The following is a 26,755-nucleotide window of genomic DNA, read 5'->3' on the forward strand; positions in this document are numbered from 1 at the left end:
TGCTTGCTTTCCCAGCTGGATTTTCAGTCAAACTTCCAGTACAGTGTTAACAAAACACAGGTGGAGAGAAGGGACTCAGTAATAGCTACGGGAGCCCTCGCTCTCATCTCCTTCTGTGAACTTCACTGTAAAACTTAAAATGTCACATTTCCTCCATGCACAATTAAAAAGCCTCAGTTGAAAAAGCCAGGACAGCTTGACTCTGCTGCCCACACACCAATAGCCATAGTAGTGAAAGTCAATGTCAGTAAACAACATTCCTTGCAACCTAGACAGGAAATGCTGAGGACCCTCTCCACCTGGAATAGTTAACAAACAGCAGCAGTGACAGCCTCTCCATGTGCCTTGTGAGTAATCAGTACCCCTCACCCCTGTTCTTGATGGCTTTCTTTATAAATACACAGCTTCTCACCTTGCCAGCGTTTTGAACTTTTCCTCTTTAGCACAGCTTCATTTATTTCTCCCCTGAGATTTGAAGTATTGGGTGCAATGTGCCTTTGTATTTCTAATATAAGGGTGCCAGTGAATTGCCAGATGCCTTTACCTCTACTTTCTTCCATTCTCTGTGACCGTGTGCATGTGACAAGCTCTCATCTCTCCATCTTTTCAGTGCTAATGCTTGGACTCTGCAGTTGTGTTGCCAAGAGGGGAGCTTTCTCTGCAGAAGAAAATTTTACTTCCCATGGTGTTGTCAGCCATGGTAATTATTGCAGATTCAGCTGAAACTTCCAAATACAGATGATCTGGCTTATTGATGTTGTAAGTATGAACCGAGTGTCACAGATCACAAAATGTTTTATGAGCAAGGGAAAGAGCACAGCTCTGCCATTATTGTGGTAGAATCTGTTTGATTCAGCACCAAAGTGGCTTCTTGGCTGCTGTAAGATGAAAACAGACCGCATTAAGACACCAGTGAGTTTCAACTGCTGATTTCTCCTTCAAGCAGAGCTCTTACATTTTTTTACTAGAAAGAAACTTTTCACAAAACCCATGGCTGGCTCACGCCTAGAATTTTATTCAATCCATTCAAAAAATAGACAGAACTATAAGGTGGCACATATTGTCAGAGAGTACAAATGTCACATCTTTGTTTATACAGTTTAATTTAAATCCATAGATTAAGACAGTGAAATAATTGCCCTGGGTGAGAAAATAATTAGGGGTCTCCCATGAAAGGACAAGTTTTTAGGTAAGCATTTACACGAATGTATCTGGTTAAGCATAACTTTTTCTATTCTCTATAAAAATATAAACAGCATTTCAAAATGTCTTTAGATACGTACGTTGAGATCATCTAACATGGCATTGATGTACTGACAGAATACAGGACCTGGGCATGTCAAACTACATTTATTCATCCTCACCCAGACAAAACTAAAACATTTTGTATTAGTGCCAACATAACACAACAATGAAAGAAACAATATCAAAGCAAAGACACACAAGTATGATGTTCCTCCTCCCACAGGAATTCCTTATCTTTATTTTGTTTGTAGTTTTTGCTAACATGGCAATGACTAAGACAAAAGTGGCACTTTAGCACAGGTTAGTTGTAACTCAGGATCAAGTATAACTTGTCTTTCCCAGAAAGTAACGTTGCTGGGAAGTGACATGTGCCAGGATCAAATTAAGGGCTCTCACTGACATGTATGTTTTACCTGTGAAGTATTACTTTGATACAGACTGTAGCGTGTGACAGGAGGACAAGTGCAAATTACAAGGGCAGAATCTTGGCTTCCCAGACAGCAGAACCAGGTGGGACATGTAAGACTGAACAGTATTTTAAAGGCAAAAAAAAAAAATTTAAACAAATTAATGAAATTAAAAAAATAGCAAATTCATCTAAACTTTAAATAGTGGGATGTAGAGTGTTCCTGGTACAGCTGTCATAAGTGCGCCCCTAGGTTTCCCAGGGATGCAATCTGATAAGATAAACACCTAATAACTGTTGCAAAAACTTATTGTACCCACACAGATTAAAAGGTTCAAATGTACTGAATATATTAGTCACAGGTCTAATCACATAATTTCCTTTTTCCCAATCCTAATTTTTTACCAGAGCAGCTCCCCCATTAGCTGCATGTTTATATAGCAGAGCACTCAATGTTTTACTTGACTAGCACAGATGCCAACAAGGGCTGATATTTTCCAGTTAAAGTGATCTACAAGAGAAACAAAACCTAAGGGAAGGGTCAGGTTTCAGATAAAGGCTGGACATTTTGAACTCTGGACAAAGTGACAGGTATTTTTGATTCTCCTGGTGCTGGCGCTTTTGTGACTGGGTTTGCATGGGCTTTAATATCAGCTATTCTCTCTTTAAATCTTTGCTGGAGGTACTTCTCTTCTTTGGAGTAACTTTTAGCAAAAGCAGACATCAGCAGACATGCTGCCACAGTGGACCCTCCAACACAGAATAAGATTGCTCCTGCCAGCTTGCATATATCAAGGGACCCATTGAACTGAACAGCACGGGTATCCACAACAACAAAATCATCCTTCCCAAGGGCTTCGATTTTCGGTGGCACAAGAAAACCCACTACAAGAACAGCTACACCTATCAGCATAAAAGCCGTCCCAGAGATGAGTCCGACCTGGAAAACAAAGAAAGAAACAAACAAACTCCCAGTTAATTTCCAGTTTTTCCATTTCCTTTTCCAGTTTTCAGTTGGGAAGTGCTCCTAGGAGGCATTTATCTTTCACTACGTCTTGCAGATACAGTTCTCCCTCCTAGGAGAAGGCAGGTATTTTTCTCTTAGGATATATGAGGCCCTACTGGAACTAGTGGAAAAACTGTCTTTTTACAACTCATATTTATATAATTGAGTATTGACATTTCTGGAAACAATGGAATATGGATTGCTATCTCTACATAGCATTTCATGTTGAAAGGCCCCATCAGAGAGAGGATCACAGTTTAACCCCAGTGCTGTGTAACTGATTATTCCTTTAGCTTTAGCTGGTGGTTAGCACCAACTTCAGTCCCTGTTGGTCGTCTGTCACATCCACCACTTGCTTTTGCTTTGTGAGATGTCATTCCTTTGGAGGGATTAGAAGGAAGCTGCTATTGCCATAGGAACGGATCACAGAGTGTTTATAGCATATTTCAAGTGTAAGTACAAAATTTGGTTTGCCCAGAATGTTCCTGGGGGTAGGGATCATCAGGGGGTAGGGTTTGGATGGCCTCACAGGCCCCAACCAACCTCTGCTCTTCTCCAGTTCTGTCAAATTCCCCGACCTTAATGGAGATCTTTTGGTTTTCTTGATCCCTAGGTCACACTCTGCACTTAACCTACCAGTCCCGTTCCCAGCAGTCTGGCAGGACTTCTATGGGTGCAGAACAGAGGTAAACTACACTTCCAAGGTGTATGTGAGGTTTCCAGACAAGACTTTGGTGTTTCAGTGACATTGAGACAGAGAAACTAGATGATCCCAAGACCCCAGGGAGCTGACATATTTTGGTAAGAGTGCCCTGCTTTCAGGCATAATTATTTGGCCACCTCAGGCAAAACTGGGCAATGAAAGGCCTTTCTGGATGAATACTTAACATCAGCAGTTACACAGGGAAAGTCTTGAAATGGGAGTCTCTCTCTCCAGTAAAAAGCAACAGGCAGTACCTTCCAGAATACAGAGCTCCACCTGCTCGGCGATCTCTGGATCTGAAAATCATCCTCATACTCCCAAATTGAAGCTGTGCAATCCTCATAAAACTGATGCAGGTAGGACCGAACTCCGTAGCGTTGGTACCCTCCCTCGGTGCTGCCCTGCGTGTGCTTGGACCCGCAGATGTCAGCATAGGAGCTCATCCTTCCTACCTGCAACGAGACGTTTCACACAAAGCAGATCATTATCGGTGTGGTGGGCAGCAAAGATGGCTACAAACTTTCCAGATGTGATGCAAAAAAAATGGCCCAGGAGAGACCTTTCCTTCCATTTTTTCCAAACCAAGAAATGAGCTGGGTACAGCTGCATGTAGTGACTCAGCTCAAGCAAACCCAAGGAACTCAGAGACCTGACACAGCATAGGCCAGATGTGCTTCAGGGAACATTCCCTACCATACGCAGGGTGCTCACTCCCCATCTTTCACACTAATGTGATACTGTGTTTCCATGGAGACTAAAAAAAGCAGGATATGCCAGGTAAAAAAATCCAGCATCCCTCAAGAGCTCATGTTGCCACTCTTCCAGACTGTCTCTGTCAGTTAACTAGAGTTTGCCACCTTAGGAACTTTCCAAACTGCTGGGTAAGGGTTTTTTTAAAAATGTTTTTTCCTGAGCTTTTGAAGTGCAGGATTAAGCATTGATATACCATTCATGGCCATGGGAAATAGAGGCAAAATAAGTCCTGGACAGATTAAAATAATACATAACTTGTGCTTAAATAGGGATAGTTAAAAAAAAATTAAAAATGGAATTCTGTAGCAGCATCAATTTTCTCAGTGAGACTGAAATGGAAATTCTAAGCTCACAGCCAAGTACTGCTCTCTTGGAGAAGTCAATGCCCAAGCTCCTGTTGACTTTAATATAATCAGAATTTTGCCTGCTATGAAAACTACCAACAAAGTTTCTTACTCTTTCCATTTCATGGAAGTTCTCCTAACACACAAAATCCATATTTAACTATGCAAGTCCAAGGCCTGAACTTGCTTGCGTGGGTGTAATGCTACTGAATTAATTGAAATAATACTAGCTCCTAAAAACAACTTGAGCAATAGCTCAATGTTACTTAGGCTCATTGGCTTCTCTTTAAAGAAGTTCAAAAAGGCTTAGTCCAAAGGGAACTGTTAATCAGAACTTGCACCTGAAAGTCATGGCTCAATTTATATCAGCTTCAAGCTGTATGTCAGATTTCCACAGCAACTTCACTTAGAGGGAGGGAGGTTTTTATGTGCTCATGGCAGCTGGTACCTCTCAGTTTTGCAGCCCTATAGACCTTTGCCCTTTGGGAATGGGTGATCTTCCTGAGTATGAAATACCTGAGTATGCAAGCATTCAAATTAAGGAGAATCCAGAAAATATTGGTGGGGAATAGCAATGGTTTGACTGAATCTTTTGGCTGGCTCTGCTAGAAATTAGTGCTGGTATAAACAGTGAACTTCCAGCCTCTGGGAGCCTGTTTGTGTTCTTGGCTCAGGAACAAAGAGGGATTTACTTTTTCCTCTTTACAAAAACCCATTATCTTGGGGTTTTATTTATTTTGCATATCTAATATGCATTTAGTTGGGGATTTCATGATCTCAACATCTTATAGTTGCAAATATCTCTCTTACAACACGGTGATGAGGTTTCAAGGTTCTCACAGAAGTCATGACCCAGTGGAGAAGGCAGCCCACGTGTTGCTGGGGGACCTGCCAAGGGCCAGAGGGAACATTGCTGGTGACTGAGCTTTGCAAAGCAACAGGGGTAGAGCCAACCACAGCTTCTGGCAGGAGCCCCTTTTTTTGAACCCCATACTGCTTCTATACCCCCTGCAAGTTTCCCTTTTCCACCTCAGCCATTGTAAAGCTTTAGGAAATTAAAGAAGTGCTCTCCAACTCTGTGGATGGGCTTGCTCTCTGCTGATAATACAGGATCAGTGTCCATCACAGTGTGCTCAAGGTGCTGGCCTTCCAAGGAAAGGTGGAAAAACAGGCAGGGTGGACACAGACCTTGAGAGAGGAGGAAACTCCTGGACAGCACCAGCTGCTCACCCGGTGAACAGGGAAAGCCTGGCCCTGGGGCCACCCTGTGTCAAGTTGCACATAGCTTACATTGATGTTTCCAACTACAGTTAATATACTGAAAACCACTTGTTTGTGCCATGGTTTAAGCTCAACTGGCAGCTAAGCACCTTGCAGCCACTCGCTCATCCTCACCCTCTAGCCCTCCATCATGGTAGAATAGGAAGGAGAATCAAAAGTAAAGCTTGTAGGCTGAGGAAACAGTTAATCATTGAAACAAAGTAAAATATAATACTACTAATACTAAATAAAAAAAGGAGAGATAAAACCCAAGAAAAAGAAGTGATGCACAATACAGTTGCTCACCAGCCTGACCAATGCCAAACCTTGTCCCCGAACTGCCATCGTCCCTTTCCTACTAACTCCCACAGTTTCCCTACTGGGCATAATGTTCTTTGGTGTGGAATACCCCTTTGGCTAGCTCACATCACCTGTCCTGGCTGCGCTTCCTCCCAGCTTTTTGTGCAGCTCCTCACTGGCAGAGCATGAGACACTGAGAAGGTCTTTGGCTTACGGCAAGCATGAAGCAACAACCAAAACATCAGTGTGTTATCAACAGTGTACTCATACTGAATCCCAAACACAGCACTGTAATGGCTACTGAGAAAATAACTCTATCCCAGCTGAAACCAGGACAGTTGTGCTTTTTTACCATGCTATGAAGTTTTGAACACTATCATTTTCTGAGGTACAAAAAAGAAAAAAAAAATTTCTGGTATGTATATAAGTATATAATCTGGACTGCTGTGGGGAAAAGCTGCAAGTTATTCTACTTTTGGAGGCTCTTTTTGTTTTTCTCAGGAACTGTTTATTCCCTACCCAAAAAGAGAGGACAAGAAGTCCTCTTTTCTCACTGCCACCATTTGTTCAACAGCTAGCTGCCATTTTTAACAGCACAAGCCCTGAGGAGTTCTCTTAAAACCAGAGTTCTGCCCACCTCATAAACATACCTTAGGGGAAAAGGAGAAGAGGAAAAAATGGTGTAGTTTACCACAGCTGCCCCAGCTCTCTCATGCAGGGTCACACCGCCTACACCTCAACAATAAGAACACTTTACATCCCTACCCCTCAACCCACCTATTGGTTAAACAAAGATTCCATCTCACACATCAGAAATAGAATAAAGCAAAGAGGTCAACTAAAGTTCTCCAGAGACTCACTGTCTTGGGTCCTTACTTAGACCTTTATTCTCACATCAACCCTGCCTTCTTAATAAATTATGCTTAACTTCTGGCTAACTTAAATCATTCAGGCAAGAAAATTTAGCATCATATAATGAGCAGAATGATAGATATTTTTCCCAGGTGTAAGCAACTCCACAAGGTCAACCCAGGGAAGAACCAGAATTAACATGGCCAGATAAATGACCTGGCCTGCCACAGCTTGCTTGTATTACTCCAGTGGCCACCAGGAGCATTCAGAAGGGAGGTGAAGCACATTGCTGAGTCTGAACCAGCAACTTTAATTATTGTGATTAATTTAAGAAAACCCAATGTGACATGACAGAAACCTTTTTAAACATGATCTTGCATTCACTGCACTGTCTGTAGGTTTAGTCAGGCAAAAAAAACAAGGATGCAGTGTTTCTAACAGCCTGATGAAGAACTGCCTGTAAAGACCACACAGCTTGGAATCACTTACATGACACGTAGATTATTTTTCTTTAGCAATCTAAAAGGCTAATAGGTGGTTTTGGTCAGGTATATGAACAAAATGATAAATAAGAGCTGGGAGGTGAAATAGAAAACAAAAGAATGATCTCATGCTTGAAAGAGTTGTGATAGCATCAAGTAGCATGACCTTTTAAAATGGAAGGAAAAAAAAGAAAAAGGACTGCCAGAATCATTAATTCTTTTCAAGCACTGCATAATAATTCTACTGAACATTTCCTTCATGGTCAGACTCTTTTACTTATACATAATTTCCTATCTTTTGCAAAATACCTTGCCCCTTAAGAGAGAAGAGAAAGCAGCTCCCCAGCCCCATATGAAGCAGCCTGGTAATCTGGGCTATGATGGTCTCTTCTCTCAGCTACAATGTAAATGTAATGCTCTTGCTACTTACAGATAGGACACAGGAACTGAAACAGTCAGAGAAAACAGCTCTCCACAAGTAAGAGGGAAACGTGTGTCATAGCATCCGTTTACATTGGATGAATAAATACTGCAGTAGCTATGATCTCTTGAGTGTTGATGTGTATTTGCATGTCTCGCCTTCAAGGCTGAGAAACTAAACACTGAAATGTTGGGAAACTTTTGCTAAAAAGAGAGTCGCTGTTACCCAAATCTGTGTTATGCACGATCTGAAAACATGCATCCAGTCTGAAAGAAGAGGCTTAATCATTAAGTTTTTCAGTGCCTAAACCCAAGGTGGTTAGGAAAATGTGGGATGTAGGATCACAGCTTCAGAGAACACCACTGCGTAGTAGCAATCCATCCCCTAGCAACTTTTGTTTCCATGGCAAAAGCTGTCCTGTTTACTTTGAGCTTTACTATCCTCTGCTGATCTGGGGAGATGTGATTGGACTGGTGAACAGACAGATTAAAAGATGAGCAAGCTCCATTAAAAATTACCCCATAAATTTTCCAAATACTTTGCTTTCTTGAGCCAAGATTAAACACATTTAAAAAAAAAAAATGTAAGGAATTGTCATTTAAAAAGCAGCACAAAAGGAAATAAAGATGTGTCATTGCTCTGTGATACCACACTGCCACCGAGTGTAAGCCACGAATGCTGATGGTTGGCACAGGTGAAGTCGCCCTCTCCCTTCTTCAGACTTACATACTTTCACCCTTCTGTTCAAAGAGCCCCGTTTCCAGTCCTGACATACCGAGAGCGTTCCTTGCGAAGGGGGTACACTGGCATAAACAGCCTGCTTTTTACAGCAGTTTCCAAGGTGGCCTTTCTGACATCTCCTGCGCTCCCAGCGCTTCCCGGGCCGGCGGCTGGGCCGAGCCGCGCTCCGCCCGTCCCGGTGCCCTGCCCTCGCTCGGGGCTGCGGCACTGCCAGGGGCACCTTCTGCCGCTGCCCTGAGGATAGCCAGGACGCGCGGCTGCCTCCGGGAGCCACTTCTGCACCGCTGCCCTGCACGGGGGTGCGAGCAGCACCTTCGCCTGTGTTCCTTTGGGGGTGGCCCCGCCCGCTTCGCCGCCGCCAGGGGCCGGAGCGGGATGCTCTCCATCTCCCGTTTCCCGCCCGAAGCGGAAGAACTCCGCAGCGCCGGGACGCCGACGAGATCTCGGCCCCCACGACCCGCCCGGCGGTGCCCCGGAGGCAGCGGAAAGCCCGGCCCGGCCGTCTTCCCCCCAGCGTCGGTGGGGCAGCGCGGCAGCAGCCTGCCCGGGGAGAGCCGCGTCCCCCCGAGCCGGGAGGCGAAGCCCGGGGCTCCGCTGTAGCCCCTATCCCCACCGGCTTCCGCGGGATGCTGCGCGCCGTAGCCCCGCCGTGAGCCCGCCGGCGGCCACAGGAGCCCCCGCCGAAGTGCCGAGCCCAAGTTTGCCGAGGGGCCGGAGCGGCGGCCCCGCGGTTACCTGTCCCTCCCGGCGCTGCCCTCGGCCGGCGAGCCCCCGCGCTGGCGGCGCTAGCTGCGGCTGTCCCGGCCCGGCCCCATCCCCGCTCTGCGCCGCGCCGGCCCCAGACACCGCGTATTATGTACGGCCCGGAGCGCCGCTCGCTCCCGTGCCGTGCCTGCGCACTGAGCCGCCGCCGCCGCGGGGCGCGGAGCGGCGCCGGGCCAAGCTCGCCACGCCGCCCCCGCGCTCGCCACACCGCCCCCGCCCCCGCCCAAAGGCGGCCGCCCGGGGGGGGCCGGCGCTCCCCGGCTGCCGCCGCTCGGGGGCCCGCCCGCAGCGCCGGGCAGGCCCGCAGGTGCACGCCAAGGTCACGGCGGTCTCCTCCCTGGGTGTAGGCGCAGAGGCCTCTGATCGCGCCCCCCACACCACCTCCCCCTTTTAGTCAGCATCGAAAACCGTAGGGACCCAGGGCTGTGCCATCTGTCCAGCCGAGTGGATAGACGTGACAGAAAGTGTCCTGCGAAGGACAAGGCACTGACATCTGGGAGCTGGGGAAATGCGTCGGTCAGCAGGAGACCGAGGGAGACTCCTCAGGGAGACAGGGTGACCGTGAGGGCTAGGCGTTGGCGTCTGACAGCAACAGGTTGGTTGTTCATGGGGAAAGATTTCAAGAAAGCAGGTTTGGGGTTCTAAGGAACCTACTGAGGAAAGAGTTAGCATGACAAGGCACCAAGAGCTGGAGATGCTAAAGTGTATCCCATGAAGAGGAAATATGTAATTCCTCTGAAAGAATGATGAGAATGCAAAGGGCGAGAGTTCTAAAGACTCATATCCATATGGCGCACTGAAATATGCACAGAAACAGTGTTGTTGCATGCAGAAAAAGTGGAAGTGCATTAAAGCAAAATGGGATAGTATTAGCCGATGGAAAAACAAGGTATTTTTAAACTGCTATAATGTAAAGAATAAGGTGAGAGTAATGGTTTCATTAATAGCCCAAGCTTCTTTGGAAAAAAAAAAATCCTGCATTTGATGATGACAGTGGGTTTGGGTAGTTGCAAACTAAGAATCATAAAAATAGCTATTTAAAAACCAGCAAGTAAGGGATTAGATTTGGAGGAAGAAATGCTGGTTTCAGTGCACTTCATCCTGTCCTTCCAAAACTGTTACGCCTTTCTTGTTTCAGGCAATGAGTAATGCCCAAATGTTCCCCTGGCCTGAGCAGTGCTACTTTACAGCAGTGTGCTGTTCAGTGAGTATAATAAGCATACCCAGCCCACAGCAGCTAGCACGTAATAAACTGACAACTATTTGTGAAAAAGGCAGGAAAATACAGTGAGTTGATAAATGAAAAGCCAGATGGGCTATCAGTCTTAAAAGCGATTCTGTGAGTAATTGTCCTGGAAAGCTAACACCACATTTACATGTAGTATAGCAGTTACAACTGAATGCTGCTTTATCTCAGATCAGGAAGATGTCTTCTATAAAAAAAGCAATTAATCTACATGATCAATCCTCCCTCTGTTTACAAAGCTTCTTTTACTTACTTACCTATTGACAAAAGCAATAAATAAAAAGAACATTAAATACCTGTGTTGGCCCAGTTTTGTTTCCTGACACAGAAGTTACATGCTCAGCTAACCAAGACAAATTAAATGTTTTAGCAATGGGAACATTTGCTGTGATGCAAAAATTGATCTGTGAACTCCAAATTAACAACCCTGAAGGTTAACCATTGGTGATATCATAACTGATTTTAGTGCACTTCTAGCACATTAGGAAAACTTTAAACTCAGCCTGAGATCAGAGCTGTTCTTGAAGTGTAGCTGAGTTTGGTAATGAGAAACATTGAACAGAAGAGTGTACATGTCCTATTTAGCCTTGAAATAGGTAACATCAATGCAAAGATGTTTTAGAATAGCAGGACCTATAAGTCATGGTGGGACTCAGGGTTTCAGCTGCTGTTACATGAAGGAATTTCCAAATGTAGGTCTTTCCTCAGCTACCAGCTTTCAAAAAATTTAGACTGTGTTTATCCTGAGGGCTTCAGCTGGTAGTGGCATGGAGAGGAAGTGCAATATTCTACCTCAAGCTGTAGATACTGGTTTGGTTTTTTTCCCCCTGATGGAGAGGAAACTCAAGTCTAGTGCTTTCTTTATCTTCCATCTGCTGTTCTAAAGGTTTATAATGGACAGTAGTGTGAGCATGCTGAGGAAAAAATCCTGTCAAGAACTTCTGTAGGTGGTGGTGTTGGTTGCCATAGAGTTTACAGCTTCTCTCTTACTGAGAGTTGAAGTGATTTTATCAGCTGGTTTGATGAACACAGCTTAGGTAGCTTCTGGGAGCCTGTGCTGAATTGGAGAAATTACAGCTTCTGTAAAACACGTTTCTCCTGTAGCAAAATGCAGAAATTGGTATGAGATTCAAGTTCAGTGAGTTGCAGATGTCTGTTCCTATTTGCTTAATGGTGATGGCAAGATTCCAGAGGCTGTTCTTCTGTTTCACATGTTGTGGAAAGCTGTGGCCTGAATAGTTCTGCTGTAATGACATTATTGACACAGTTGCCTGTCCTTACCTTCCTAATGATTGGCTCACCTTCATCTGGAGAGCAAGGCCCATCACACTTCCACTTCTGGAAAATCTGCAGTTGACACAGATGCACAAGGAGCAGGACTAATAACTAAAAGCTGTCTGTCCTTCTTCTGGCCTGGAGTCTCCTCAAGGAGCTGTCCTGCCATTAAGGAGGTGATCTTAAGGGGCCAGAAATACTGGGGAGGAATGGGGCAAAAAGGCAGAGGTCGGCTCAGGTCTGTAGTGCTGTTCTAGAGCTGGGAGGTCTATTATAAAGGGTATTTTATTTTTTAAAACTTCTGATGCAGAGCATGGTTTATGAATCAAAGAGGTGTCTTTTTCAGACTCTAGACACGCTGCCAGCTGCTGCATTCCTGTTTTATATGAGGTGATTTATCTGTTGCTATTGTCCAGAAATCAGTGCTTGGCTACTTGTTTGTCAGACACGGCTGTATTTCCCAGTGCTTTGTTCAAAGTGTTCTAGCTAGCAAAAATGATTAATTGTCATAATTTGTCATATTCTGCCATCGCCATCTTTGGATATAGATTTGTTCTTGTCCCCTGAGCCATAAGTACAGAAGATGCTTTCTTGACAATCAAAATCATAAATCTAGGTGCTTTTTTTCTTTTGTATGCTGAAAATATATGGGCTAGGAATTGTTAGTTCTCTTTTTCATTCCTGTTGGTGCTGGTGAATTAGAAGATCACAATCCCAGGAAATATTTAGGAGCTGTGTAATCCAAAATGCGCATACACAAGTGATTGAAGATGTGACAGGGAGCTCACATGAGTCAGTGAACAATTGCCTGTGAGGGGATGCTAAGCGAAGAGGAATAGGCAGTTGGAATTAGCAGTATTTCAGAGGCCCATCTTCACTCAGAAACTGCCTCCATTCATCACATTTGTGTTTCCAGTTTTCAGTAAGAAACTTTCTTGCTGTTAGGCCTAGTTGTTTCCAAATAAGCTTTGCAAGTGCAGTGTCTCTACATGGTTTAGAGGCAAAAAGCCTTAATTTACACCCAAACGGAAGAGCAAAATATCAAACCCACCATTTTCTAGAAGTGTCAAGTGTTGGTCAGCAAATGTGTGCAGCAGAGAGTATTTTCTTTGCAGCAGCAGCTACTACTACCGCTAGACGGCTGTGTTGTTTTAAAATACACTGCCTATGAAGATCGGTGCCTGGGAGATTGGGTTAATTTTTAAAATTTGTTTTCTTAAGGGAAGAGGAATTCAAAGCCAAGGTCACGTGAGGGGAAACTGTTCAGAATCATTCTAAGAAATTCCCTTTCTTTGTGAGGAGGTGTGGTGTAAGCTATGTTCAAGTGCACAGCACTCCTGCCAAGGGAAGACTTTCCATAGTGCTCTGCTCCCAGTGGGACGGCCAGCCAGGGGCTGTTTCTGGGCAGGCTGAGCTGTGGCCACCACGTGTGTGAGTTACTGTGTTTGACTGGGTTAGGCCACATCAGATGAGTTTCTCTCTCTGCTCTATTCCTGTGCACCTGTGAGAAAAATTTTTGAAGCAAAGGGTCTTGTGGTAACTCTTGCATGCCTGTGCGTTCTGTTCCCAGAGGTGAGGTGGCTAAAGTTGTTTCATATGCAATGTACCAAGTTCTTCTGTGCTTTGGTGCCCACAGGGAAATGGGAGTAACTGAAAACTTGACCTGTACTGTGAATGCTGAGAGTCATGAGGAGGACATTAATAACTGCTCTCAAAATCCTCTGGAGTCTTAGTATTTTATCTGTCAGATCTCTATTCCAGAAGTCATTATACTGCTTCCTATCATCTTTTGATAAACTGGTTGACTTTTATAAAGCAGCCACTGTAAGTTTATAATGCAACTACTCTGTGGCTGGGCTCTTCTATACAATTATGTGTAATACAAATCTTAACAACAGGGCAAAGTGAAGGTAGTACACAAATACGGTATAATCAACATAAGCACAGTTTTAAAATATGTATATTGATTATAAGACCAAAGATGGGAAGGACAACACTGTGATGGTGTTGTTGCCCATGTACTGGCAGTGTCTGAGAGTGGCTGCTATCAGGCAGGAACCACATTGTCTGGAGGATGCTGCGAAGACCTCTGTGCAAAGGCATCTTCTGGTTCAGGGAGCTCTTTGTTTTTGTTCTCTGAAACAGTGCAACCGCAGTGTTTTTGTAATATTATTAGCCATTATACCAAGCATCAATTGCCAGGCTGTCATTGATTGTCTCTTAGTCCATATTTCTTCTTCAGAAAACACTGCTAGATTTTAGCAATAAAAGTCTCTCCAAACAATTGCTTCCCAGAGAGCAGTGAGAAGGATAAGTGCCATCTCAGCTTTTGCAAACGACTATATATTTATGGAGGAGAGAATACACTGATTGTTCCTATGATTTATAGATGTTATGAGAAAATAAGCATGTCCAATCTGTCCAAGGTGTTTGAATAGAGACACAAGGAAAATGTTATTTTCTTTGTAGCCAGTCCAATAAAAATTTAATTCCACCTTTGATCCTGATGCACTTTCAGAGGGCATGAGACTGGTGGGATTACAGGCAGGTACCCTCAAGAGATCATTCAAGAGAACTATTATTTCTGAACTAAAATATAGTCAAAGTTCTGTGGTGACCTTAACTAAGGTGAACTTCTGTTCACCTTAACTCGCTGATGATGTTCAAAGGTAAACAGACAACAATCATAGGCAGACCAGTTCCACTCTCATGGACACCTGTAATCTCTTCGATGTATAAGCCAGCAAGGTTCCAGTGTCAATATCATCCTTTTGACATCATCCTCAGACTTCCATGTGTGACATTTAAAACATAGCTGCATTTGTGAATATGTAACAAGAACAGATTGGTTGATACAAACCTTCTGTTTATGCCTAGAGGGTTTTAAAACCCTTTTGATTTCTATGACCATGTTTCACTGTGGGCATGGTGCTCTGCAGCTGGTAGAGCTAATTCAGCAGAGTTCCTTTTCTCTCCAGGATCTTTGACCTCGTAACAGTTGTGTGCAGTCTTCATGAGGAAATAGCACACAACACCCTAACAAAATATGTTTCACTGTCTCCTTTCTTCTGATTGCTTGCTTGGTTTTATATGATACTATATTCTCTGAAGAATGAATTTTTAACTGGGGATTAAGTCACTTTTTCATTCTATTCCCTTGTTCAACAGGTCAGGACAGCTGATCGTTCTGGGCGTTTTGTGCTGAAAATACTGAAGATTAAGGGACAAATCTTCAAAACTGCGTTGGGATCTAATTATTCAGGTAGTGGTATCTCATTTAAGAGAGCTAAGCCCTTTTAAATCACTGAGATGTAGTTATCTAAATAATACATTTGACTGCCTATTTTTTTTAATCTGAGGAAATCAATGTGGTTTAGATAGGTTTTGTTTGTTTATTTTGGGGTTGTTTGTTTATTTTTGTTTGGGTTTTTTTTTAACAATTTGTTATGTGAATTATGTCCTGGTGATTTTTTACTTGATGGTAAGATGATCATGATGTCACTGACATAGCCTGCAGCTTGGACTGGATCACTAACTGTGCCTTTTTATTAGGGGTTTTGAGTGCAATTTGAATGCTCTACAGCTAGCAGTGGAAAAAGTAGGATCTTCCATTCATGATTGATATACCCAGCACTCAAAGAATATTCTCTGATTCTTTTTGCTTAGGTTATCAATTTCAAGGCTGAAAAATACCATTATACCTGGCTATTCAACATCCTTCATAACCAAGGGCAATAATTCTGTTCTCCAACTTTTGCAATGATTTTTACCTATTCTATAAATGAGGACATAATTTTATTTTGACAGATTGTAAATTCACGGAAGAAAAAATGTTTCTAGAAGGCTGGAGAAAGGAAATATCTTTTTATTTGGTTCAGTGGAGAAAACAAAACATGGAAGGAGAACAGGAAGATTTTGAAAAAAGGCTTTTGTTAAAACACTACTCAAAATCAAATATTTCAAGTAACAATTGAAATGTCAAAATATTTCTACTTTGAAACTTAATCCTTTGATTCTTCCATTAAAAATAGTTTGGTTTGGTTTTGTTTAATAATAAAATTTTGTTGGAGAGAGAAAAGGTAATACAAAGAAATGTATTAGTCTCAAATGAAGCAAAACCTCTCATTTTGTGTCAGTCCAAAATAAATGTTTGTGTTTTGTAATGAAACCCCAAAGCCCTTTGTTTCTCCAGCTATGGTGGGGGTAATGACTTTCTTGGTTACTTATTCTAGTGATTAAATGGTTTTGCCGTTGTTACGGTGCATCTTGGTCATAACCTGTATAATTACATTGAATACACTATGGCTTTTATAGGGGAGACTTTTTAGTGATTTATAGCATTTTCATTGCTGTAATCAACACTGTGGCTGTTGTAGTAGAGACAACTTCTGGTAGTAAATAACTGTAATTTTAGAGAAAATAATGTATTGTGATAAAGGTGCTCAAAATTAATGCCGTGCTAATGCAGGCTAGAAATTAGGCTAATTGTTTTAGCATTTTGCCCAGGAGTTTGCTAGATTCTTTGTCCAATTTCATAATCAAGATTGACAGTCTTTTTGGAAGATGCCTGAGTCCACAAGAAATAACAGGCTTCATTCAGACGCTGTCTGAAATAGTATTATTATTATTATTATTGTATATTCTGAATTATGCAGAAGACAAGAAGACACTCTTATGCTTTTCAGTGTTGCTTTAAGAGACAGTAACACCTCTTATTACCTCTTGGGCAATAGTGTAGTTCCACTGGAGTCAGTGGCAAAATTCCCCACAATGACAACAGAGTTTACGTTTCACCACTGACTCAGCCTTAAGTGCTTCCTTAACTTAGGTGGCTGTGTGGAATAAAACTTCTCTTTGAACCTTAATTGTATAGGTGGAGGTGGTAAAGTGTTTTGCCCAGAAATTGGACTTCCTTCCTGAGTGTTGTAGTAATGGCATCTAAATGCAATTCCAATTCAGTTATGAGGAAGAATAGCCCTGTAACACTCCTCAATCTCAGACTGCTTCAAGCCTTAGGCCAGGGACGTTTTCAAATGCCTCTAGTACCTGTTGTACTGAGGGAGTTTACTATAATGCATTTAGAATTGCTACACAGAGATTAAGTGGAGTGAGAAGGCATTCCAGACTTTCTTTGGCAGAGAGGTCAGATAATTTCTTCAGATCCTTCCTGTAATCACAGTAGCATTTTGGTGATTGTGGAGGTCTTTTTTATTAATTTTAGTGTTTTGTGGGGTTTTTGTTTGTTTGTGGGTTTTTTGTTTGTTTGTTTAATTAATCTTACACTACACAATGAATTAGCATTTCAAAATAAGACTAGTTTTTTTCTTCATTATAAATCACAAAAGAGGAATTGCCTCAACTGAAAACCCAATTAAAACCTACTGCCACCATGGCTCAAGGGGCTCCTGAATGCATGATAAATACTCTAGTGCCCTTTGACTTCCAGTTAATAGGTATTTAATCTATTACCCTATTTAAACCCAGCTTCAGGCATGCTCTATAATGATGATCACTAACATGTGTTGCTTGGCCTATAAAGATGAGAAGCTCAACTTCTTTTGTGGTAAAGTCAGTAAGAGGCTTGTAGATTTGCAAATTGATGTGTATGCATTTGTAAATGATGAGTGTTTGTAGCAGCTTTTTCTCTTCTTCTGTGTATATTAGCTTCTCAAGCCTTGGCTTAAATTGCATATTGCCAAACAAAAGTAAAGTTACTTACAGGAGCAAGCTTAGTCTCTGAGAGTGCTGGAAGGAAGGAAGCTCATCTGCTGGTTGTGTGAGTTGGCTCTAAAGCACTGCTGCACTGTTTGTGCACTTGACAGTGGTCCCCTCAAGAGAATATACTTCCATTGTAAGTTGACCATTATGTTCATATGCTCAGCTCTGAATAAGTATTCCTTCATAAATGCCAGAGGAGAGAACTGGGTCTTGCCAGCATTTTTAATGTTTACTGTTGCCTCCATCTGTTGCTGCTATGATTTCCTCTCTTGAGATACAGTTTGTTTTGACTCTTATTCCTCTTGTATGTTAATTATGTTCATGCTGTGCTCTTGTTGATGAGGAAAAAGTTGATATAGAGAGGTCAGCAAAGAACTTGCTCTTTTTTACATGTATCTGCTTTAGTAATGTAGGGGCATTCTTCTGTTTTAATTTTTGCATGTTTCTCTGTGATCCCAATCTTGGAAACTATGAGGTAAATTAGGAAACACCTCTACTGAATTCAATTAATGCTAAGACAAATTGGAGTTTGCTATCAGTTTTTGTTTAATTGGACCAGATATTTCTATACTTCTGGTGTCTTCTCTCCCTAGAACATGTTACCTGTTGGATTGTATGTTTACTTAACAAGCTTTAAAGGTGTTTTGCAAGAGATACTGGGTGCTGTGCTCTAAGGCTGTGGGGGAAAAATGAATCTGAGGTGCTTGATGTTGATGCCTGGATGTTTTGATTGCTTCATTTATTAAGGGCACATCTTTGAGGGAAGGGGTTCTCATACCCACTGTTCTTGCACCTGAGAACATCCCAAACCGTGGGTGGCACTGAGATAATTACTGTACTTCTCAAGAAGGAAGATGTATTCCCAACTATGTGTTCATACATCGCAGTAGACATTTAGCTCAACAAATAGCCATAAATAGTGTACTCTGTGACTTGGGGTTGCAAACTGAGAAAAGATGCAGCTACAGGGACTTACTTTTTAGCATTTTGGGTACCTTAGCATACGTGCTTCAAAAATACGTTCCATCCTTTTGCAGCACAATTAATTGGCATACAAATATACTCTGTGTCTGGTGTATTTTGAGTGAGATGAAACTGGAAATGAATAGAGACAGTGATAGAAATAGGACTAAGTGGTTTGATACCCATGAATTTGGAGGCCTGAATCAATCTATCCTTTGTTAAATTACCTGATTGTATACTGTAGTGATTTATCATTATGTGTTAGTAACTGTACAGCTTTATGGAAATGGATAAATGCTATCCTGAAGATAGGAGAAGCAATATCCAAAACTGAAGGTTCAAATTGTTCTGAAATCCATGGAAATAACTCAAGATTTTTATGTTCTTAATCCAGGGAATGACTTAAGGAGTGGAAAATGGCTGATAGCTTTATCAAGGCCATCTGAGGTGATGGTTATTATAGATGGCATAATTTATGTTCAGTGTTACACAGGCTTATTAAATTCTGTTCCTAAAATCTGATTCTAGTCTGCTTAATACCGACAGTGAGTATTACAGTAAATTTTGATAATCCACACTTCCATTCAAATCTGTTGCTGCATTCTAGTGGGACACAGCAGTTTGCAAAATATTTGGAGCGTACTTACAAATCAGGTTCACTTTACACTATGACTTACACAATTTATCTGATATTTATGTTCAAAAAATGGTTCTGCAAGACATGGTTTAGGGTCTGGTGGTTACATTTTTATATTCATAAGAGCATTCCTTTTCCTGGGTATGTAGATACCTTGCAAAAGAGGAAACTGCCTACATTATATAAGTCATTACGCAAAAATTGCTCTCAAATATTAGTGAAGGTAATTTCAGCTTGGTGTTTTTAAGGAGAAATGTGTAAGAATACCCAACAAGTTACCAATACAAAGATGTCCTAATCCTAGAACCTTTGTAGCTAACTCTTAAAAACATAATTTTTTTTCATGGCTGTTTCATCAGGGAGGAGTCCAAAAGTACTCGTATCGTATCCCTCTTTGGAGTAAATTGATATAGCTCTGCTTGAAAGTAGTAGAACTTAGATGAATCTCATCTTCTGGGACTTGTGGCCATAAAGCCAGAAATTCTCTGAAATGTGAATTGCATAGCAACACCCTTCATCTTGCAGAGAGGCTTGTGATTCAAGGTGACTGGACCCTGAGTATTGTTTCAGAAAAATGTGGCAAGCCAGGGATTGGCTTGGACTACTATGGGGTTGTTACATCTCACAGAACTGAAGTACAGCCAAAAGTTAGAAAAGACTGACCTGTAGTTTAGCAAAATTTTCAGAATACAGTGTCGATGTTGAGCAGCATGTGTAGCACTAAGTATCTTTTCTGGAATGCCTGCCCAAGAAACTTGTGCTAGGGAAAATTCAAAATGATCCAGAGAATATGCTTTTAGTATGAGATCTACCTAAAAATGTGTGTGTGACAATACAGACATCTACTTATTTGGTCACTTTGTTCGTGTTCCAGCTGGGTACCCCAAGTAGTCTTAACCACATCAGAAATTTGTGGAAGTTATCTCATTTCATACCAAGCAAAAGACTCTTTACCTCACTGTTGGAGCACTCCAGGGACCTTATAAGGAAGGGCTGATGATGGGCAATGCTGTTTGACTGATGTGGCTCATCGCAAGCAATGTGATCTCTGTAAGGGAGGAAGCCTTGATCAAATTTTCTTCTTGCTATGTCCTCTGGTGCAAGGCACTATATTTGGGAATTGCCTTTCTTATCTGCTGACTCATCCATGTTAAAAATAAAAGAACATTAGGCTTTTTTTAGACCAAGGAAACTGTTATAATTTTTATAGTACTTGGCATCTCTTAGTAACAGAAGCAATTGTCTCTGCAGTTCCTAGTACTTCTATAAGATAGTGTAAGGTCCCTTCCAACACAAATCATTCTCAGGTACATGTCTATCAGTAAATAAAATGGTCCAGGTCCTTTGCTGTGTGGTCTTGAGGGCAACTTGGCCTGGCCTGGCTTTTGTTTGTAGGGCCAAATGCATGTCTATGCCCATTTTTCCCCACTATCCATGCTGCATATGAGAAGCATGCCCTGTGGCTATGTCCTTAAATTGTGGGTGACATGAGTCAAAATAGGGTTAGTGTGACAACAAGCAGTGTCATGAGAGGGTGTTCATATCTGTGCCCTTGCTGGATCACTATTAGAGACATGGCTATGGGGGGATGGTAATGAAGTTCCAGGTTCATGCTCCAGACCTGTTTGTTCAGTGACATCCCACTTCTGCTGTTTCCATGTTCTGATCCACATTTTCTGTCTGAATCAGAAGGAACTTGACTTTCTCTCAGCTCTGAGCCTAGAGGAACTTATCAATCAGCTGTGGCTGGAGAAAATAGCCCTCATGGTCAGAGTGTAGTGGAAGGAGCCTTGAAGGGCTCCAACACTGTTTTGTTTGATGAAGCATTGGCTATATGAAGCGGAAGGATGGTTTGTCTCCCGAGGCCTTTGCATATTTGATTTCTTCACCAGTTATAGAGGTATATATCTTTCCCTTGCTAAGATGCTTGCAAATGGATCCTAGTCTGACTTAGTAGACCTGAATACAACTTACTCCTCAATTGTCTCACTTTTTAAAAACCCACTTTCATATTTTCTTCTGTCTCTTGTGTTTGTTAAATTCATTGCTAATTGAGAAATAAATTGCTTAATTGCACCAAGATTCTGCCTGAATCCTGGAAGTATTGAAGTTGTAAATTATCTGGTCCAGGCCACTGTGAAGTTATAATTGCATTTTAAGAGCTCAGTGGTTTACCATAGAAACATCTTTTGTTAGGCATTAACACCTTTTTCAGGTGGTGAGGTCAGAACAGGGCATTTCTCATTGCTTTCCTCTGTCTTTGTTGTCTGCTTTTAGGTTCTGCACACTTTAATTTTTTGATGTGGGCTGATATGTTTACAGGCCTACCATTTACTAATCTTAAATAAGATGCAGTAAATGTAGTTTTCTTTTGAAAACACCTATACTGTATTGTGTTAACCTTTTTCTCCCCTACATGTGAGAGAAGAATATTTGAGAAGAATATTTAAGAAGAATATTCACCCTGCAGCTTAGTGCTCGTCTTTTGTGTGGTTCAGTAATGAGTACAGATCTCACCTGGGCTAATGTGGAGGTTCCATTTCCAATGGTTCAGGAGATATCTGCTGGAAGATCTGGGAGCTAAATATTGTAGTGTTTGTACATCAGGAAGAATGTGTAGTCATGGTCACTTAGGACCTAGTTTCCAAGTTATGAAGCAGGTGCCAATGAGCCTTGGTAAGAATGTGGTGGCTTGTCAAGAACACGGAGACTGAGCTGGATAACCAGGGTTGTGTCTGGCTTGAGTGCATTTGTATGACTGCAGTCACACCTTGGGATTGCAATGGGGCATCTACTCCATTCTAAGCACTGTTTTTTCAAGGGCGCTTTTCAAAAGGCCGAATTGAGTTCCTCCAAACTAGAATATTTTCATACTGGAGTGGTCAAAGAGTGAGTCAAAGCAAGTCTGGTACCATTAGCAGCTACCTCATAAAGATTTTAAGAGGATTATCTGTATTATTAGAGATTATAAGGATGGGTGTCATCTCAGAAAACAGGGAAACAGCTGAGGCCTGATGTTTAAAATGGTTAAATAAAACTGAAGGGGAAATGGAAATAGAGGACCTGGAGAAGAGCTAACACAGACAAAGCTATAACTAATCATCAGTATGATGCTCTGTCACAGGGAAGATGCCATTCCATAGCTTCTGCACAGTACAGTCATATACAAGATAATATTCCTCTTGGCAATGTTGGGGCATTGCTGAATTCTTATGATTAGTCTGGAAATATCCAGAGTGAGGGTGTTGTAGATTCAGAGGTAGTAAAACTAAAGCTTAAATATGCCCTTCAAGGGAAGTTTGGAGGTATTGTGCTCTGTTTAAAGCAGTAACTGAAGTTGGGGCATAAGATTTCAAGACTACTACAAAAACGGGGAAAATCATCTACCTGCTAAGACTGCAGAGAACAGGACATAACTGCACAGCAAGAGTTTCTCTTGAGTAATGGGGACTATTTTTTAACAGAATGCAGCTATACAGTTAAATATAGTTGTTCTTAAAATTATTATTCCAAAGAAAATCTTTCAGATAGACCACCTCTGTCAGGTTTTATTCTATAATTAGTCCTGTCCTACATTTTTTTTTTTTTTTCATGACTAACTCACACAGGAGCTATTGGGAGGAAGGCATGCTTGAAATCCCCTGAATTACATGCTGAGCTGCTGATCTGTGAAAGCTCATACATGATAATGGGATTTAAATGCTTAAAATACCCCTGAGAAATCTGAGTACGAGGCCTTCCAAGGCTTTAGAACAATGACTGAAGAGCCCTGAATTTGAGCATAAATTGTTCTTTTGTTTTCTGAAAATGGAATTCATAAAATGCTGAATATCTCAACAGGCTGTTCTAGCCCCTTGAGATCCACCTCTATCTCCTCAGACACTGTCCTTCCTGTGGCGTAGGTGCCTAAGTGTCTGATTCGAGGCTCTCAGTCCCATGTACTAGAATAAATTGATGTATGAGCCATGGAATGTATAAAAGTAAAGATTTGTTGGTTCTTATACCTCATAGGTGTGTTCTGAAAATATTGTCTTATTGCTTCTCACAGTGGATTTTAGCACAACTGTCAAGGACTCCCCAGTTGCTGTTCAGACTGGACTAGTTTTGAAAATACCCGGTTTGCAATAAAATTATTATCCTTCTCTTTTTGGTTAGTCAGCTTTTAGAAATGTGTGTCCTGCAGTAAGAGTTTCTCTGCTCGCAGCAAAGATTTTCTTGAGTTGATATTCAAGCATCTTAATATTTAAAGCTTGTGGTTTTTGCTTCCTTTTTTTCCCCCCTATTCTCAATAAGGGCTATTATGAACATGACCAATGCCCTCTTAATACCACAGACCCACTGCATTTCAGTACCTGCATACAACTTGCTCAGCTCTTCTATGTAAAACTTCCCAACCCTCCCACCTGCTCTGCATCAGGTAATGAATTATTTCCAACACAGAGTGAATGGCTTTATGATACAGGAGTGAGACCTACAAATCTGTGGGCTTTTGATTTTGAGCTCAGAAACCTCTAGTGTAAGAAATTAAGTTGCACACAGCTTTACTGTGACGTTTTTAGTGCTCACTGGACCTGGAGAAGGATGGATGACATTCTGCCAGCACTCCATGACCTCTTGCCCACTGAGCCCCTGTGGAACAGGGAGTTGTACCTCGCTCTGGTCCTTATCTGTGAGACACTTGAAACAACATAAGGGAAATACGGAAGCAGGCCTTGAACAAATCCATTGACAGAAGGCTATATGGATATGAGGGTATGTGGTACCAGTCCCCTGAAAAGCCATGCTTCCTTTCTTGCTTTATATGCTTTAAGCAACTAGCTTCCCACTTCTCAGGCAATAGAAGAAAGATGTGAATTTTAGTAAGTGAAAGTGGATACAGAACTATGCCCTTTTGAAAATTTAAGCACTGGAATCTGGCAGTGCATGACCTTGATCATGAAGAGGATTTTGAGACAAGCTTTAAAAGTGAAATGAGAATGCAGTTTTCCTCAGCAAAAGAAATGTGAGGCTTTTGTAGGCATGCAAGTGTTTACAGCTAGGATGCCTTTGAGATAAAAGATGCCAAAAACGAAGTAATGGATGTGGTAGCCACAGCTTAGTCTGAACTGCCTGAGGCTGGTTTAACACTTCTCATATAGCAATACTCTCACTTTCTGTAGCATAAACCATGCTGTCTCCATCCCCAGTAGTTTGCAGCACAGCTCAACTGCATGGTAAGGAGTGTGCACATCCTCTATCAAAGTCATTTGGCTGGTAGCCTCTCTGTTCCTGGTGATTAATCAGTCTTGTGTGTACCCAAGCCAGCCTCAATCCCTGACACTTTCTACAGAAGAGGCTTTTAATGGAAAAGGTGTTAACAGGAAAGGCCAAAAACACGAAAGGTGTTAACTTGGAATTTTGTGTTTTGAAAGTCAAAGGGACACATGCTCCTCCTGTATTCGCAGGAAAAACAATCAAGAAAGTAACCAAAATCAATTTATCCATATGATAGCTGCTCCTTAAGTTCAAGGTTAAGTCGACCACTTTCTAAATGTAAAACAAATGCATGCAGCCTAAACGTGATGAAAGGGTAGGTTGCAGGCTGTACAATATATCAAGAACTTGTAATTTACTTGGTTTACATAAAGCAATGCATAAAATCCAAGTCCAGATGGTTAAAACTGCTACTTAGTTTGTGTTTGCTTTTATATATATATATATGTTATATAAAAATATTTTTAGGAGTTATACTGAATTCTCAACTGCTTTTGAGAAAGAATACCCAGGAGGAATTTTCCATAACTACTGCATCTTATTCCAAGGATGTTGGTTTTCTAGAAACAAGAGAGAACAGTGCTGTTTCTATATCTTTTTGAGATATTTAGTTCACTAGGATAATTTTCAATTTCATTGCTAGCTTTGAAAAATGTAGTCATAAGGCCTTCTCCTTCAAGACCTGTAGTGACATTCTGTTTTCCTTTATTGCTGCTTTCTGTTCTTGAAATTTGTAGAATACAAAATTAATCTTTGTTGTGATATTCTGGTTCTGTTACTTAGTGAAAATCTCTTTTGTCTGACTGCTAGGTTTTGTTCTGTAAAATCATAAGAGGCTAGATTCTTGGAAAAGCATGAAATTGAGCTTTTAATTATATCTTTTAAATTGTATATTGGATATTACCCCTCCCCCTCTCCCCCCCCACTAAAGAGATTTCATGCTCTTTGAGTCTTTATGCACTTCAGGCAAAATGCTGCAGTAACATTAAGCTGTGTAAAAAGGTTCAGCTTCATTACCCAGAAAATAATTAGTGAAGTGCTAGATACTACAAACATACCACTTTTTGCAGTTACCTTGACACTGCAAATTCTACAACTGTTTCTAAGATGGTGGTGTTCATCTCACTGAGCATTTGGAGGAAACCAGTGTGGTTTATGTGAAGCTTGTGAGTTGAGGTGGTGGTGTGGTTAAGATCCCTGTGCTCTGCCTCTACTTGCTTTCCTCTCACAGCTGCAGCAGCAGTGAATGAAGTAGAAATTATATTTAGTTCTCCTTGGTGAGTCAGAGGCTGTTAGGAATGACTTGAAGGAAAACAGCTGAGAATATTGAATTGCTGACCAAGCCCAAATTGGTAATTGTCCTGTGACTTTAGCAGCGTATAAAGAATGACTGAATGTCACAGGACAAACAGTAGTACAAGTGAAACCACTGCTCTGCTACTGAAGCCCTCTCTGACATTTCACTTTCAGGATAAACTCTGCTTTTATATTGGCCTGGAAGGGAACAGACCACCTTTCTGCAGTGCTGCATTGGAGCTTTTTACACCCTATTCAGAAGTTACATGTCCTGCAAAACACACAGGGAGACAGCAAGTTTTTGTTTTTTGAAGTGTGACAAGATTCTATGGATTGGATAAATGGTGGCACCTTGCTTTTTTGTGATGGAAAATCTAATTTCCACTGAGCAATGGCTTGATGCTTCTCACAAGGGGGGACTGGTGGGGAATGTGAAGCTCAAGGGGAGCCTTGTCTGTAGTGACCATGAAATGGTGGAGTTTGAGATCCTTAGAGCAGCAAAGAGGGAACACATCAAGCTCACTACCCTGGAATTCAGGAGAGCAGACTTTGGCCTCCTCAGGGATCTGTTTGGTAGAGTACCATGGGATAAAGCCCTGGAGGGAAGGGAGGACCAAGAAAACTTGTTAGTAGTCAAGGATCACCTCATCCAAGCTCAGAAATGATGCATCCCAGCAAAGAGGAAGTCAGGCAAAAATGCCTGGAGACCTGCAGGTACAACCAAGGAGCTCCTGGACAAACTCAAACACATAAAGGCAGCCTACAGAGAGTGGAAGCAAGGACAGATAGCCTGGGAGGAATCCAAAGAAATTGCCCAAGCTGCCATGGATCAGGTTAAGAAAGCTAAAGCCCCAGTAGAATTGAATGTGGACAGAGATGTCAAGGGAAACAAGAAAAACTTCTATAGGTATATCAGTGATACAAGGAAGACTAGGGAAAATGTGGGCCCTCTCTGGAAGGAAAAGAAAGACCTGGTTACCCAGGGCATGGAGAAGGCTGAAGCACTCAGTGACTTTTTTCCCCTGGATCTTCACCCGCAAGTGGTCCACCCGTACCATCCAAGTCACAAAAGTAGGAACTGGGAGAATA

The 26,755-nt window shown here is 41.8% G+C and overlaps 1 protein-coding gene across 1 annotated transcript; it reads right to left on the minus strand.

The window, feature by feature from the left end:
- Positions 1 to 988: 988 nt before the first annotated feature.
- On the minus strand, positions 989 to 9,417 carry NRSN1 (neurensin 1). The gene is made up of 3 exons (XM_048307675.1): positions 9,249 to 9,417; positions 3,615 to 3,812; positions 989 to 2,591 (listed from the first exon to the last, which is right to left on the minus strand). Exons 2-3 carry the CDS (start codon positions 3,801 to 3,803, stop codon positions 2,193 to 2,195), a joined length of 588 nt encoding a protein of 195 aa, XP_048163632.1. The 5' UTR covers positions 3,804 to 3,812; positions 9,249 to 9,417; the 3' UTR covers positions 989 to 2,192.
- Between the last annotated feature and the right edge of the window lie 17,338 nt (positions 9,418 to 26,755).

The sequence above is a fragment of the Corvus hawaiiensis genome, chromosome 1, assembly GCF_020740725.1.
Source record: "Corvus hawaiiensis isolate bCorHaw1 chromosome 1, bCorHaw1.pri.cur, whole genome shotgun sequence".
Classification (NCBI taxonomy): Eukaryota; Metazoa; Chordata; class Aves; order Passeriformes; family Corvidae; genus Corvus; species Corvus hawaiiensis.